The sequence below is a fragment of the Anabrus simplex genome, chromosome 6 (assembly GCF_040414725.1).
Source record: "Anabrus simplex isolate iqAnaSimp1 chromosome 6, ASM4041472v1, whole genome shotgun sequence".
Lineage (NCBI taxonomy): Eukaryota > Metazoa > Arthropoda > Insecta > Orthoptera > Tettigoniidae > Anabrus > Anabrus simplex.
The window spans coordinates 269,658,002-269,673,537 of NC_090270.1; the positions used below are offsets into that span (position 1 = coordinate 269,658,002).

Sequence of the window (15,536 nt, forward strand, 5' to 3'; positions counted from 1 at the left end):
TTCCTGTCATACTTCTTTAAAATTTCATTTCACCGGCCTGGATTTTATTCTCCTGTCTTTTTGTCAGTGTCCAACCTCCGCTGCATATGTCGGTATTGGGCAGTAGTATATCTTATCCATCACATCTTTATACTTCATTGATACTTCTTTCCTCCACACCAGGTTTCTTTTGCTGGTAGATTGAATTTCCCTGTTGAATCCTACTGATTTCCACGTTTAGCCTTGCATTAGTTCGCTTCCCAAGTACTTGAAGCTTTCCACAATTTCAAGGTTTTGTCCTTTTATTTTTATAATTTCTTTCCTTTCCCTTTCTCCTCTAGCCAACACCATTGTCTTATTCTTTTCCATCCTGATTTTCTTTCCACAATTTTCAACAATTTCGCTCAGTATATTGAATTGCCCTTGTACTTCCTCTTTATTTGCTCCTCACATCACATCACCATCTGCAAACAGTATTAGCTTTGGCTCCCTGTTCCCATTTTATCTGTGTCTTCCTCACAAAGTTGTCCATAACCATTATGAATAACGTTGGTGACGGCACACTTCCTTGTCGTAGTCCAGTTTTATTCCAAAACCGCTCTGTCCTCCCTATGTTACTTGCAGTAATATTCACAGAAAATGAAAAGGAAATGGGAGAAGAAGGATGATTGTAAGAAAATACTTCAAAATTATGCTCTGTTGTCGTGGTTTTGCTGTATGTTACCTTGTCATCTTTCATTGGAGAATGGGTTTAGTGACAGTCTGCACTGAACCAGTGAGCTGTAGTATTACCACACTTCCTTTTCTATACCATATGACATTAGTTTGATTATAATGCAGCACAGTTTTAGTGAGATTTGTTGGAAGGGGATCATTTTTACTTGTAACCCTATGTTTTTTAAACGTCTTGGTAATCCAAGGGGAGTTGTTACTGTTACAGAGTTATGAGGACATGTACACACGTGTGAAACGGCCCCGCAGGCAACCCCAGAATCTGATGGCCAAGCCCAGCTCTCAGAAACTACTAGGTATGCTGAGTCTTCTTAAGGAATACGAATGGTAGAAGATATCTTGGGTGAGGAAATGCTATGTTGGTGATGTTGGTGTTAATTATTTGCTCCCTCACTACCATTTCATTTGTGAGTTGGAGTCTGTAACATACTTGCACAAGGTGTGAATAACTCAGTAGCTTGAAGTTTGTCGTGGACAAATAAGAGGTCGTGCTAAAATTGTCAGTTTTATTTAGGAATGACTCTGTTTTGTCCAGATTGAAGGTTTTCACTTGTAATGCACTTTGTATGCTTAGGGAAAGTACAGTAGAAGTCTGTTATAGCGAGAATTCATAACGGCAGAAAATGTACTCGCTATAGCAAATTGTCGTTAAGTCAGTTATTTTTTGTAAAAAAAAAAAATCGGGTCGGGGGAACACCACACACATTAAAATTAGTATGCAGTTTGTTCAAAACTTGCGTTTTCGCAGATTTACATACTACAGCTTATTCGTTATTTTTCTAATTCCGAGATAACATGAACACGTATGTTAAATTTCATTCTGAAAAATTGGAGTAGTATCACTCCAGTGGCTTCTGTGGCAAACGTTAGTTTTGTTATTCAAACAGTGTCATCTAACCTAACTTAAATTGAAACAAGAAATAAAGTGGTTCAACCTATTTGATACAAGGGAAATAAGAAATGTAAATTTTATATTCATATCTGATTAAAAGCGGTACCGGTTTCGATCACAATTCTGGGACATCATCAGCCGATTAAATAAAAATATAAAACAATGTATAGGAAAACAATACGTAAAGGATCTTTCACTAAAAGCAGTTCAGGAAGCACTATAACACTATAGGGATTAGCACGATGTGATGTAAGATCCTAAAATCCAGAAGTCGTCGAAGATCAGTCATTTAAATGAAGCAAGGTGCTTGAAGAGCAGCATAATATCGCAATTTATCCAAAGGTTCTTAAGGAATAACTACCAGTTCTTATCTAAGAAGTCCATTAAAAACACACATGAATTAATAGATAAACTAAATGGGCCGATTGCAGAAACGGTATTTAGACGATGTCTATGGTTAAACAATGCCTAAGTACGGCTGCCGCATTGCAGAGACGTTATTTATCACTTAGACACTGTCTAAAACCGATGTTTAACCGGTCATGTTTAAACACTGCCGAGAGCACTGTTTAACCTCAGATGAGTGCACTGAATCACAATATACCATGAAATATATAATTTGTATTATCATGTTGAGACGATTCCAGGAAGAAAGGTTAGTCCGCCGGCCTCTCTGTGGGTTGCCCGCTGCTAAATCGCAGCAATTCGTTTGACATATACGGGAGATAGATCTTAAAATAAGGTTTCGCTTTACGAGAGACTTGCTTCTTGAGACTGACAAAGGGACAGTTTGGCAATTGTCAACTTGAATACAATGCTTGGCAAGTGATATATTTCATTATATACATGGGGGTAATTTCCATGTAATTGTGGGACACTTCTACTACATTCATATCAGAATTACGTGTCCCGATCTTCAGAGGGCTGTCACATACATCAACTGGGAGGGATTCGTTTATATTTACTGCCAAGTAAACACACATAATAATGAAAACTAAAAAGTAGGTTGTATGGGTTTTATATATATATAATCATATAAGTTTTCACCAACTATCAGATAGGAAAAGGCAAGTGATGGTGATGGTGGTGATTGTTTAAAGAGGACTGGAGAAGAAGAGCTGTGTCGATAATAACAGCCCTAGTATTTGCTTGTTGTGAAAATAAGGAAACTACGGAAAACAATCTTCAGGGCTGCCGATAATGCATTTCGAACCTATGATCTTCAGAATGCAAGCTACATCTATATGGCTCGTACAACACACTCGGTTACACATTACTATTACTTCATCCTCTCTTCGTCCAAGCTACTGTATTTATGAGTAGATTACACTCACTGTAACAACGCTATAAGCAAAGCTACACTTCCCCGTACGGTGGCGTGTCTCTTAGTGTCAATAATATGAGATTTAATTTCCACCGAAAGCGATACTCTTATCTGTGGGCAAGTCATTCTCATGCTTAGCCATATTTGAGTAATGTGTAGGAAGACAAACAGCTAACTGGCATTCGGTGCGCGTACGGACGAATTTCATTGGTTGCGACAAGCAAAGAGTTGCATTAAAGACACTTCTATCATCATTTTCAAACCAGTATTGAAACTTTAAGCTATGTCTAGTTAAACATTGATTGAACATTGTTTATGCAATGGAAGACCGTGCTCATTTTAGACGTTGTCTAAAGTTTAAAACTAGTTATCGTTTCTGCAATCAGCTCAATAAGTTCAGCATGCAACCTGATTATTCTCTCCACTCTTTTGATATTATAAACATGTACCCCAGCATACAAATTTCCAAGTTAATTCCCATCATTGAAAATAACCTGAACAAAAATAGTCACTTCCGTAAATTAGAGATTCAAGATGATATTACCGTATTTCACGGCATAATCGTCGCACTTTTTATACCAAAATTTTCGAAAAAAATTATAGGTGCGACCATTATACGATGAATATTTAATACCAGTATTTGTATTACTCAAAAAATGTATTTATAACTAAATTGTATTTGATACAAATTTAAGATGCACGTAATACTCGCGTTTATACATCAAAATAATTAAAATAGTCTAAAACAAAATTCATAATTTTTCACAACAATTCGGCGAACGTTTTTCCAACCTGAAAATAAAAATGAACGTATTAAGTTAATTTGTCATTAATTTGAGTATTAAAGTTGAAATATTACACTTGCAAAAAATTATCGCTTTGTTGTGAAATGCGGACTTACCGGTACGCAATTTATTCCAAATCTTCGGTGTCGCTATCGCAAGTTTCGCTATCTGATGCGCCGTCCTCGCCTCTGTTAATACCAGTATCAGATTCTTCGTCTCCCTGCCACACTGCGTCATCTTCGGAACCGTCTAGTGCATTCGAAATCCCAGTCCTTTTGAAGCTCTTGGAGACTAGTTCAGGTGGTATAAGATCCCAACTCTTCTTCACCCACGAGCACAACAAGTCCAAGGGTGGACGCCTGATATTTCCGGCGGGCGTCAATTGCTGATCGCCGCTCATCATCCACTCGTTGTAAAATCGACGTAAGTGGTCTTTAAAGGGTTTATTAACACATACGTCTAGTGGCTGCAAAGCAGATGTTAGGCCACCAGGAATGACTGTCTGTCGTGTCTTATTTGTAGTGAGAATTTGCTTCACTTCGTTCACGAGGTGACCTCGGAAACTATCTAAAACAAGCAGAGCTGGTTGTTTTAGTAGTGCACCAGGTCTTCTATTCCACACAGTTTTAACCCAGTCCAGCATGAGTTCTACGTCCATCCAACCCTTTGGTTGCACTCGTACATGAATTCCACGGGGAAACTGTATATTCTTAGGCATCGTTTTCCTCTTGAAAATGATGTAAGGCGGCAACTTTCTCCCGTCAGCTGTAATGGCTAGCATTGCCATGCATCGCAACTTCTCACTACCGCTGGTTTTCATTAATACACTCCGTGATCCTTTTAGCGCAATAGTGCTGTTGCGAGGCATATCAAAAAAGATTGGAGTCTAATCGGCATTACCGATTTGAGAAAGCAAGTACGAAGTTTCCTTGCGCAAACGTATGACAAATCGGTGAAAATTTACAATCTTGTCCGTGTAATCAGCAGGCAACTTTTGGCTTAGTGTTGTTCTCCTTCGCACTGACAGATTGTTTCGTCGCATGAACCCCTTAATCCACCCACGAGTCGCCTTAAACTGAGTTACCGGTATGTTGTTTTGCGCGCTATCTCCTGTCCCTTAATTTGTAACATTTCATATGATACACTGCAGCCATTGTTACGTATTTCACTGACGTACCTAAACACTTCTTCGCCAATTATAGGAAATTTCCCTGTTTTAGGACCTCTAAACGTGCGTCTAGAAGGGTTTGTGCTTTTTAGCTTGTTTTTTACTTTCCGCCAGTCACGCACCAACTTTTCACTCACAGAAAATTTTCTTTCTGCAGCTCTGTTCCCGTGCTGTTCAGCGAAGGCAATTACGCTTTGCTTGAAGCCCGCAGAATAGTTTGTATATTTACCCATAATCGCTTATAAATGCTTCACATGTTAATGTTTTGCGATATAAATGACTTTACGTAATTGTTCACTATTAAAACAAATTATTTCTGCAAACACCCAAAACACAAATTTAAAACTTAAATTCTCACGCACACATGTCTACAGTAATCACGTAAATCTGAAACAAATAAATGCATCTGTGATCTGTCCATTCCAGAGCAGCCAATACTGTTAGGCAGCGAGGAAGCATGCAACAATTTATCAGTTTAGCTCGTTGGTTGCGACACACTACTGCGCTTGCGCAAAGCTTGCAAACCGGAGCTCTAGCTAGCGTGGTGTAAATCTACTGTATAGTTGACTGTATTCCGAGACGTCAGTAACAAACATTCATTTTTTTCAATTTCTTTTAAACATACGGTAATTAGGTTAATATTTCTTCCCAGTTATTGATGATTGTACATTACATTACTGACGAGTTTATAAAATAAAACTTTAATAGCATTGGATAATAATTATCTTGACTGCTTGGATAAAAGTTTTCATCCCATGCCCGGACACTTATGACGTAGTAGTAAGATAAGAGTCTAGCGATGACAACTGAGACATCGTAAGTAATTCGGCTGAATAATTCCGTGGAAATCTGCGTTATCGTCTTGGATTTCACTTTGTGCGCAATAACACAGGAGCCGGCCCCATGGTGTAGGGGTAGCGTGCTTGCCTCTTACACGGAGGCCTCGGGTTCAATTCACGGCCAGGTCAGGGAATTTTACCTGTATCTGAGGGCTGGTTCGAGGTCCATTCAACGTACCTAGCCGGTATTTCCTGGCGACGTTGCCGATAAGCGATAACTTACAGCCTTACGTATTTCAAATGGGAACTCATAATATGTAGGTGGTGAATAAATAGTACACTGTCTTGCGACCACGTTGTCAAACTGCCGATAGCCTACCGGTAAGCATAATATGTAGGTGGTGAATAAACAGTACACTGTCTCGCGACCACGTTGTCAAACTGCCGATAGTCTACCGGTAAGCCATGCGTCGTACATATACCGGTATTATTTATTTATACATTGTGCAACATGTCGCAGATGTGACTGTGTTGCCAAATTGCCCATAAACCATACGCGTATTTAAATTGCGCATTCATGTGCAACTTGCGTTGCATTTCCATTTACCTTTTAACCAGATTAGTGAACAAAATTTGGACGTGCGACGATTATGTAATGAAAGGTTTAAAGTCCGATTTTTGTATTGAAAATAAAGGATGCGACGATTACGCGGTGGCGACGATTATGCCGTGAAATACGGTATGTTACTTAAATTGGTCGTAAACAACTGTTTCACGTTCAATGGCATCATCTACCAACAGAACGGTCTGGCAATGGGTTCACAGGCCTCAGGTATTCTTGCAGAAATTTACTTTTATTTCCTTGTGCACACTGAAATTAACAACAAATTTGATAATATCCTCTTCTGGGCCAGGTATGTTGATGATGTTCTAGCAATTATAAATGAAAAATCAACAGACACTCCCACCACCCTTCAGGGACTAAATAGCATCGACTCCCATATCAAATTTACTCTGGAGTCGGAAACAGATTAAAAGATTAACTTTCTAGATCTAACCATCATAAGACATCCAGATTCTTTAACCTATAAAATTGATAGAAAACCCACCCAATCCGCAGTTACTATTCATCAAGATTCAGCTCACCCCCAACCTCACAAAAGAGCAACATATAATAGCCTAGTTCATCGAGCATTCTACATACCATGACCAAGAAAGATCTTTCCATTGAATTGAATACTATTCACGGTACCGTATAGCAAAATTCAACGGCTTCGGTAGCCACGTTATAGAAAGTATTATCAATAAACATAAATTTTGTCCCAAAACAACACTTAAGAAAGAACTACCTAAATACAAATCCTTTTCCACTTTCACTTTTAATAACAAAATTCCTAAGATCACTAATATTTTCAAGAAAAAAGACGTAAAAATAGCATTCAAACCAATAATAACAGTACTCTCATTCTACATAACACGTCACCCATCAACAAGGTCAACAGGTACGCAAAATCAGGTGTATACAGGCACAAATGTAACTCCTGCACTAATATTTCTTTTGTAGGACAAACTGGAAGAGGTTTTAATATATTTGGAACACATCAATGCAGTCAAATATAATACATTTTCAGGTATTGACTCACATATGGTCGATTTCAATCATAAATTCACAAATATTGAACTAGACAGGAACATTCTTGAAATAGCTAACAAGGGCCGTCTGCTTAATATAACAACTTTTATATACATGTGGACCAGTACTTTAATGCTAACTATAACCTTAATGAAATAACGGAAAAGTCTAATTTTATTTTATTTATTCATTACCTATTTCAGAAAAAACCATTTCGCGGATCAAAAATCTTTAAGTTAATTAAAGGTCCTCCGCCGATACAATCACGATCATTTCCCCACCTGTTGTCCCCGCTTTAAGCCACTTTCCATTTCCCCGCCCCTCCCTTGGCACGTCACCCGCCCCACCGGTTTGCTCCTCCCTTCACAAACTTTCTTCTCCTCTTCATTCCATGCCATTCTCATTCCCTTAGTTGCACTCTACCAGTCAGGTCGTTACATTCCGCGCAAGGTGAGTACTCATTGTTTTCTTGTTTTTCGCCATTCCCTTCCTTTAAAATATCTCGCATTAATTCCAACTTTTTCATCATCGAGTTCTATTGATTCCAACTTGGATTGGGAATTTTCCTCTCACCATATCAAGAATCCATTATATTATAAGAATGTTGTATGGTCTACATTTAATTTCTGTATCAGAAATATTGGACCTCAAGCCAATGTTTAACTTTCAATTCTCTACCTGAAGATGCACTTGAAATTTAGAACTCAATAGAAGTATCTGGACTTTGCATTCACCCGGCACATTACACTTTTAAAGTGCAATTTTAGAATATTCACCAACAAGGGCATATTTTAATCATCATTGTAAAAACATAATATGGTTATTACAACGGGTAATGGAGGAGCTGGGATTTTAGTTACAGTGTGTTTTTAAATTTGTAAAGATTGATTTAATTCAATACTGTGTGTAATTAGAGGGAGAATTTAGTTGTGTGAAGCTGGTTGATCAGAATTTGATAATTGTTAGTTTGTATCAATCTTCAAATGCTGATGCTTATGTATTTCTTAGTAATTTTGTATTACTAATGGAAAAAATGTTGACGCTTAAGGCCGAAGTTGCTGTTTGTAAGGATTTTGACATAGAGATGGCATATTCAGATGGGCAGATTTCTAGAAATTTTCTGAATTTACTGCGCCATTCTGAGTCCAAATCTGGCAGCATCGAAGGAAAATCCACAGCTAGTGTCGGTGAACATCCCAGGGATTAAATCAAATATACAATTTTTTACGTGAATTTGACAGAGTTATTCAATACAACACTTCCATTTACGCCAGAGAAGTTTCACGGACGTTTCAGCTTAAAATGGACCGCAGAATCAGCAAATTTTTATCAGCTATGTTTTCATATTATTTTATATACTAATACTATAATCTATAAATAACAATAATGATAAGTTAAAAGTTATTTATTCAAAAATATAGAATGCGATGGATAAATTAGATCTGAGGCTCGAATATTCATCAATATTTACAATAATATATCTCTTTCAGCACTGGTCTAATATCATCTTTTTCAGTTCTAATTGTCATAGCCTTCAGTAAAAAAAAATTAATATCAGCTTCTGTCTAAGCTTTTGATTTTGTAAGTAATTAAATAATTCATCTCAATAAATCTTCTTTAAATAAAATTACCCTGTCTTAACACAAATTGCTTTTCACATCTCCTAGACCTAGGTGTTTTATTATTGAACTGAACATTGAAGAGCTTGTCATGTCAAAAGTAAATTATTTGAATGAAATGTCTGAAATCTTTAAAAATCTCAAAATATATATATAAAAAATTGATTTTTATACTAGGAACAATTATTTTATATCTTTTCATCATATGAATTCAATTAAATCTTGTTCAATCAGGCATATACAGAATAAGATCAGTTTCAAATATGTAGCTTCCAATGGCTACCTACCATGATATATTTAAAAAATATATAATTAATCATAAACAATTGTATTCAAAATATCTTCCCTGAAAATATCTTAAATTACCCTAAGTAGATTCAGTAGCTTTGTCAGGTTCCAATTATGTCTTATCACCTCATAAAATTCAATCATTTAACTGCAAGTTGATAGGGAATACCATGGATGAAATTTCTAATTCCTCATTAGTGATAGGCTGTCATAAAGAAGACACCAAAATTGTATATCCTATTAACATCCTGTTATTTAGCTTAAATCAGTTTAAATCATATACATAATTTTTAATACTCTTCAAAATTGCCATATGAGTGTTAATTATAGATTATTGGAATTATTTTTGATGATCAACATCCATTATTTGCTCGTAAGTTTATTACCAACTTGCCACTTGTTACGTAATATGGATTATTCCCTATTTAAACATCATTACTACCATTCAGTTTAACCTTGATGCACATTTGTGTTACTTAACCCATTCCAGTCTGGACTGGGCGACTTTAAAACATATCTCTGTACCTGTATGAGGTATTTGCATGATTCTTTTTTCTTTGTACTTGTTCGAGCATCTAGTTTTGAAAAAAAGCTGTTTGTATCATGTTAACTTGAGATATTAAAATTGTTTATATATTATACCATGTTTTGCAAATGGGGAAAAAGTCTGATGGATAATTATGCAGGTACAGTTTTCTGAAATACTGTTATATTTACGCTACATACATACATACATACATATTCCACGTTGTTCCATCTTAAGCTATGGTTCGGCAAATGAGGCTTCTCCACCAGTTGCGGCCCACTATTTTGCTAATATAAAATGTGCATTGCAATTACAGAACAACAACGATTATGAGTACGATATAAAAATAATTTTTCAATAATAATAGTTTTAATTACAATAATGAAAATAGGAGCTCTTATGAAATTTTACTTTTAATTGATAAATTTTGTCAAAAGTTACTTAAATGTAAAATTGTTTAATTTACCACAAAAGACTTCTGAGAAAGAGAAAATAAAGTCTTCTAAACAGACAACTTTACTAATATGTAGACAATGTTACGTATTCACGCAAATATGAAATACGCGGGAACATGCACTAGGCCGTAAAATATGCTTCAGTCACAATGAAATGTAAGAAGTTGGTTCGAATTCATATGTCAGTAGTATGTTAATTTGCGCATAAACTTATAATATATCATGAAATATCGAAAATATCACTTTCGTCAAGCACATGTTTGCTGTGAGAAACCATGTCTCAGAGCTCACTGAGTGACAACATCTACTGATGCATGCTGATCGAAAATATCGTAAATTCTCTGACTTAGACATATAATACTGACATCTGCTTAAATACCCTTGTAACTAATACATGAAGAAACACGATGTAACCACCAGAATGCGTGCATAGCTCGTTTTCAATTTTTAGTGAATTGTCAAACCTTACTACGGGCTATACCCGCAGCGTGGTCTGAGTGTAATTTCGGCTGCTGCAAGCTATGCTCGCAGTTTCATCAAAACTCCCTATCTTTGGCAAGGCTTATAGAAAATTAACCGAAATATCTCTAAAGTAACACTTCACTGACATATGTTCACTCTCCTACCTTAGGTTGTACTTAATTCTTACTGAAGACTACCAGGCAACCATTACGTTGATCTCGTGTGCATGCATGTAAACCACATTCAAAGATAATATTATTAGCATCTTCCTCTTAGTTGCAAAGCCTTCTTGTACTATTATTTTGCTTTATAATGACAAATGTGACATCAGTTTGTATGCTATATACAGATTACCAGTATGTCTGTGGTAGCTTATGATCGTCTAATTCAGTGGTAGTTTATTTCAAATGTTAGCGTGTTTTAAATTGTGTTTCCTAAAGAAACCTTCGCTTTTCTTCCATGCAATCCCAAGGTGAATCCTATCGCATTTTATCTCCTTCATATTTCGTCTAGAATTTCGTAAATATGGTGTGCATGGAAATAAATTCTGGTATTATCTTCGGATTTTACCGGCAAACTTTTTATTTTAACTTGGATATATGTTAATTTTAAACAGAATTGCTCTTCCGATCTTCAAGGCTGCTTATTTCAAATCAGTTTTCTGCTGTTCTGTCTGTTGACTCTAACAATTTCCGATGGTACACTGTCACAGCCACTATGATTCCAATTGCTCGTATCGTTTGATTTGTATTTTTCTACTGTTTAACATACAAACTTTATAATGTTATTCACGCCAAATGACGACTTTTAAATTCCGTATTTTGATAGTCAGGGCAATGAAATGACACATTACTAAGAACTCTAAATTTAACTTGCACAAACAAGATACCTACACGTAATAATGCATGCTTGCATAATATTACTGTAAATTTTTCGAGAGATTTTTATAAACTTAGACTTGTTGGCAGGGGTTTTGCAGATCATGACCCCTTGTTTATATCATATCTTAACCAGCCTGACATAATTTATAATGACGAACCTGTTCTCATGTGGATAAAAAGTCAGGCTGTTGATTATATTAACATATTTGTTGAAAATCTGAAACAAATTAACTGGGGCTTTGTATTTGAATTTCAAATGGGAGAAAATGATATCGAAACTGTATTTGGAAACTTTTTAGATAAGTTGGTTGAATTGTGGCATTTATGTTCACCATGGTAAACCTAAAAGCAAGAAATTGAACTGGTATACTGATGAATTGTTTCAATGTAGAGAAAGAATGCTTTCACTGTGTAGAATTTATAAAAACTCTTGTCAAGGAGGAGCCGAGCAGAATAGCGGGTATAAAGCTTATCTTAATTGTAAAATGTTATATAAAAGGAAACGTATCCATGCCAAAACTTTAGCTTGTGAAAAATATATTGAGCAAACACCCAACAAATGCAAGGCAGCATTGGATGTTATAGTACAAGAAAACATCCCTACTTGTACTCAAGGCTCATTTCTCAATCCAGTAGAACTGAATAATTATTTTTTAAACTCTGTAAAAGAAATCGGAGATCAAATTAAGGCAACAGGTACAGCTCTGAGTGACTTTCTTCACAATCATCGCCCCTGCCAAAGCACTTCCCGTTGGGTTGAAATCACATCTGATGAAGTAATTAAAGTTAGCTTAAACTTATCAAACTCTAAGAGTATGGGTTGTTATTGGTTATCTAATTACATCACCAAAATAATAATACATTTGATTTCTGAACCTCCAGCTGTTATTTTAAATAAGTGTTTAGAGTTTGGATTTTTTCCTGACTTACTTAAAATTTCTAAAGTTATTCCAGTATTTAAACGTAGGGACAAAGAATTTCTTCAGAACTATCGTGCAGTCTCAAATTGTTCCAATAATTTCTAAAATATTTGAATCACTTTTGTACAGTCAACTTAGCAACTATTTTAAAACTTACTATCTCGTATCCGACAGTCAGTTTGGGTTTCGACAAGGTAAATGTACTACTACTGCTGTTGTTGAAATTGTTAACCAGATATTAACATCTTTTGAAAACAAAAGCTTTTGATTAAATTAATCATGAAATTTTACTTGCAGAGCTTGAGATGTATGGTGTCAAGTATCCCTCACTGAACATAATTAAGTCATACTTAAATAACAGATATCAGTTTGTCTCAATTAAAAATAAGTATTCCACTTTAAAAAAAGTTATAACTGGTGTGCCACAGGGCTCTGTCCTCGGTCCATTTTTATTCATTCTGGCAGTCAATGATTTACCGCAAAATGTCACAGCTCGCTCTTATATCCTATGCGGACGATACAACGCTAATTACAAAACACCAGAGTATCTCGGGTTTGCATCAGATGTCACAGGAAGCTCTTGCAAGTGCAATGCATTGGTTTTCATCCAATAGGCTGTTGTGCAATCAGGATAAAACTGAATTTCTCACAATAGTATTAACCAAAGATATTGAAACTCAGTCTGTCAAACTTTTGGGTTTTCATATTGATGCCAAATTGAACTGGGAAACACACATTGATCATATTTGTAAAAAAAATATCACGAGCGGCCTATTTGATATGGAAATTGAGGGATTTAGTTAGCAGCGACTACCTGAGGATGGCATATTTTGGTCTCTTCCAGTCACACACAACTTACGGACTGTTATTATGGGGGCATTCTTCTTATGCATATAATATTCTTCTAATACAGAAAAAGGTTGTCCGAACAATGTGAAGGGCTGGTGCAATTGATCATTGTCGACCTCTCTTCATTAAACTTAAAATACTGACAATTATAAATTTGTATATTTATATATCTTTGACATATGTTAAAAACAACATGAATGAATTCAGTACTTGAGAAAATATTCACCTTCATGATACTCGGGGCAAAGCAGACATTGACATCCCAATTCACAGGCTGTGAAAAATTGCTCACTCACATAAAATCAGTTGTTTAAGATTATTTAATAAATTACCATACACTGCACGGTCCACTACTTTAAGTAATTTTAAAAGAAAAATGTATGATTGTTAATAGAAAATTAATTTTATAATACTTCTGAATTCTTAGAAATGCATTATGTTAGTAGCAAGTTTTAATAAAAGGTATATGTTCATTTAGCCTTAGTAACATTAAGTACTAAATTATCCGTTGACGAAGCCTATTGCATTGTATATGGTCAGTGGCAAACAAAGATTCTTGATTATTGGCTTGAGAGAACGTGGTGCATCCATCCCGGAAATTGCTGCTCGTGTGGGACGAAGTATCAGATCTGCATCCTCCTCGGGTCTATCGCAACAGTGGAAGAGGGTAAGAAATCGTACACTATCAGCAGTGACAGTCCATCTCTGTTTATTACGGTCTGGGTTACTGGCGTGTCATCCACTTCTCCGCCTATCGTTGACTAATGTGCATAAACATCCTAGACTGCAATGGTTTATGGAACGACGTCATTGGGGACAGGAATAGCAGCAGATAGTTATTCCGTCAAACCCTATTTCTTTTTGGAAATGATGGCCAAATTTTGGTTCACTGCAGACATGGGGAGTGGCATCACATTGACTGCATTCGCACAAGACGTACACCACCAACTCAAGGTCTTATGGTGTGGGGTGCTATTGGGTACAACCACAAGTCACAGTTGGTGCATGTCCAGGGCACTGCGACCAGTTTTACCTATGTGAAGGACATCCTGGCACCCGTAGCCATACCCTAGGACAGGGATGGCGAACCTATGACACGCGTGCCACTAGGTGACACGCGAACACGACTACTGTAGCACGCCACACAACATAGTAGCATATTTTAATGTTTTAACATGTAATAAATAGGTCGAAAATCTACCAACATGGCATACCTTAACATTACACTTAAATAAAGAAGTATGTCACAATTAATTCTATGGTCATTCTTTTTACAAATGTTATTAGGCTAAAGCAAAAATATCTTACTTTTGAAATTTACCTTGTTTTTTTTTTAAACGCAATTTTCAGTAATGTTTGCAAAATAAAGTCAAAAAACATTCAGTCGAATAGATTTATACTCGTATGTATGTATGTATGTATGTATGTAAGGTAATCTAATGCCGAAATGAAATCATATGAGGGGATTTCGTGGTGATTTTAAATAAAAATAACTAGTGGCACACTAGACAGTAAACAGTAATAAACCAGACCTTAAGTGACACGCTAGTCGGGAAAGGTTTGCCATCCCTGCCCTAGGACCTTCTTAATGGGTGCACTGCCCTGCCATTTTTACAGACCATCCAACTAATATAATCCAGATACACCGGCAGAAAAAGTATTCAAACCCATGAAATAAGGATCGTAGAATGCGGAATTTTGGCAGTATTTGTCGAAGTAACATATTTAATTGATTAAACTTACAAGACTACAGGTTTACATCCCCGTGAGAGAAGCCATCGAAAATGTGCCATGCTTGTCCAATAATTAGCGGTATAATCGCCTGACTGTTGAATGCAGGCATGCAAACGTGCATGCATTGTGTTGTACATGTGCCGGATGTCAGCTTGTGGGATGGAGATCCATGCTTGTTTCACATGGTCATTCAATACGGGGACAGTTAATGCTGGTTGTGGATGACTCTGGAGTTGTCGTCCAATGACGTCCCTTACGTGCTCGATTGGGGACAGATCAGGAGATCGAGCAGGCCAAGTCAGCATTTCGACACGCTGAATAGCATGTTGGGTTACAACAGTGGCATAGGAGTGTGCATTATACTGTTGGAAAACAGCTCCGGGAATGCTGTTCATGAATGGCAGCGAAACAGGTCAAATCACCAGATGGATGTACACATCTGCAGTCAAGATGAGTGGGATAACCACGCAAGTGCTCCTGCTATCATAGGAAATTGCTCCCCAGACCAGA

At 36.5% G+C, this 15,536-nt stretch overlaps 1 protein-coding gene across 1 annotated transcript in view; it reads left to right on the top strand.

Annotated features, from left to right (window-relative positions):
- LOC136876441 (ATPase family AAA domain-containing protein 2) overlaps positions 1–15,536 on the top strand; it is a 456,642-nt gene that overhangs the window by 127,295 nt on the left and 313,811 nt on the right. The window contains exon 7 of the mRNA XM_067150416.2: positions 920–1,007. Coding sequence (XP_067006517.2) covers positions 920–1,007 — 88 coding nt within the window. The remainder of the gene's footprint in view (positions 1–919; positions 1,008–15,536) is intronic.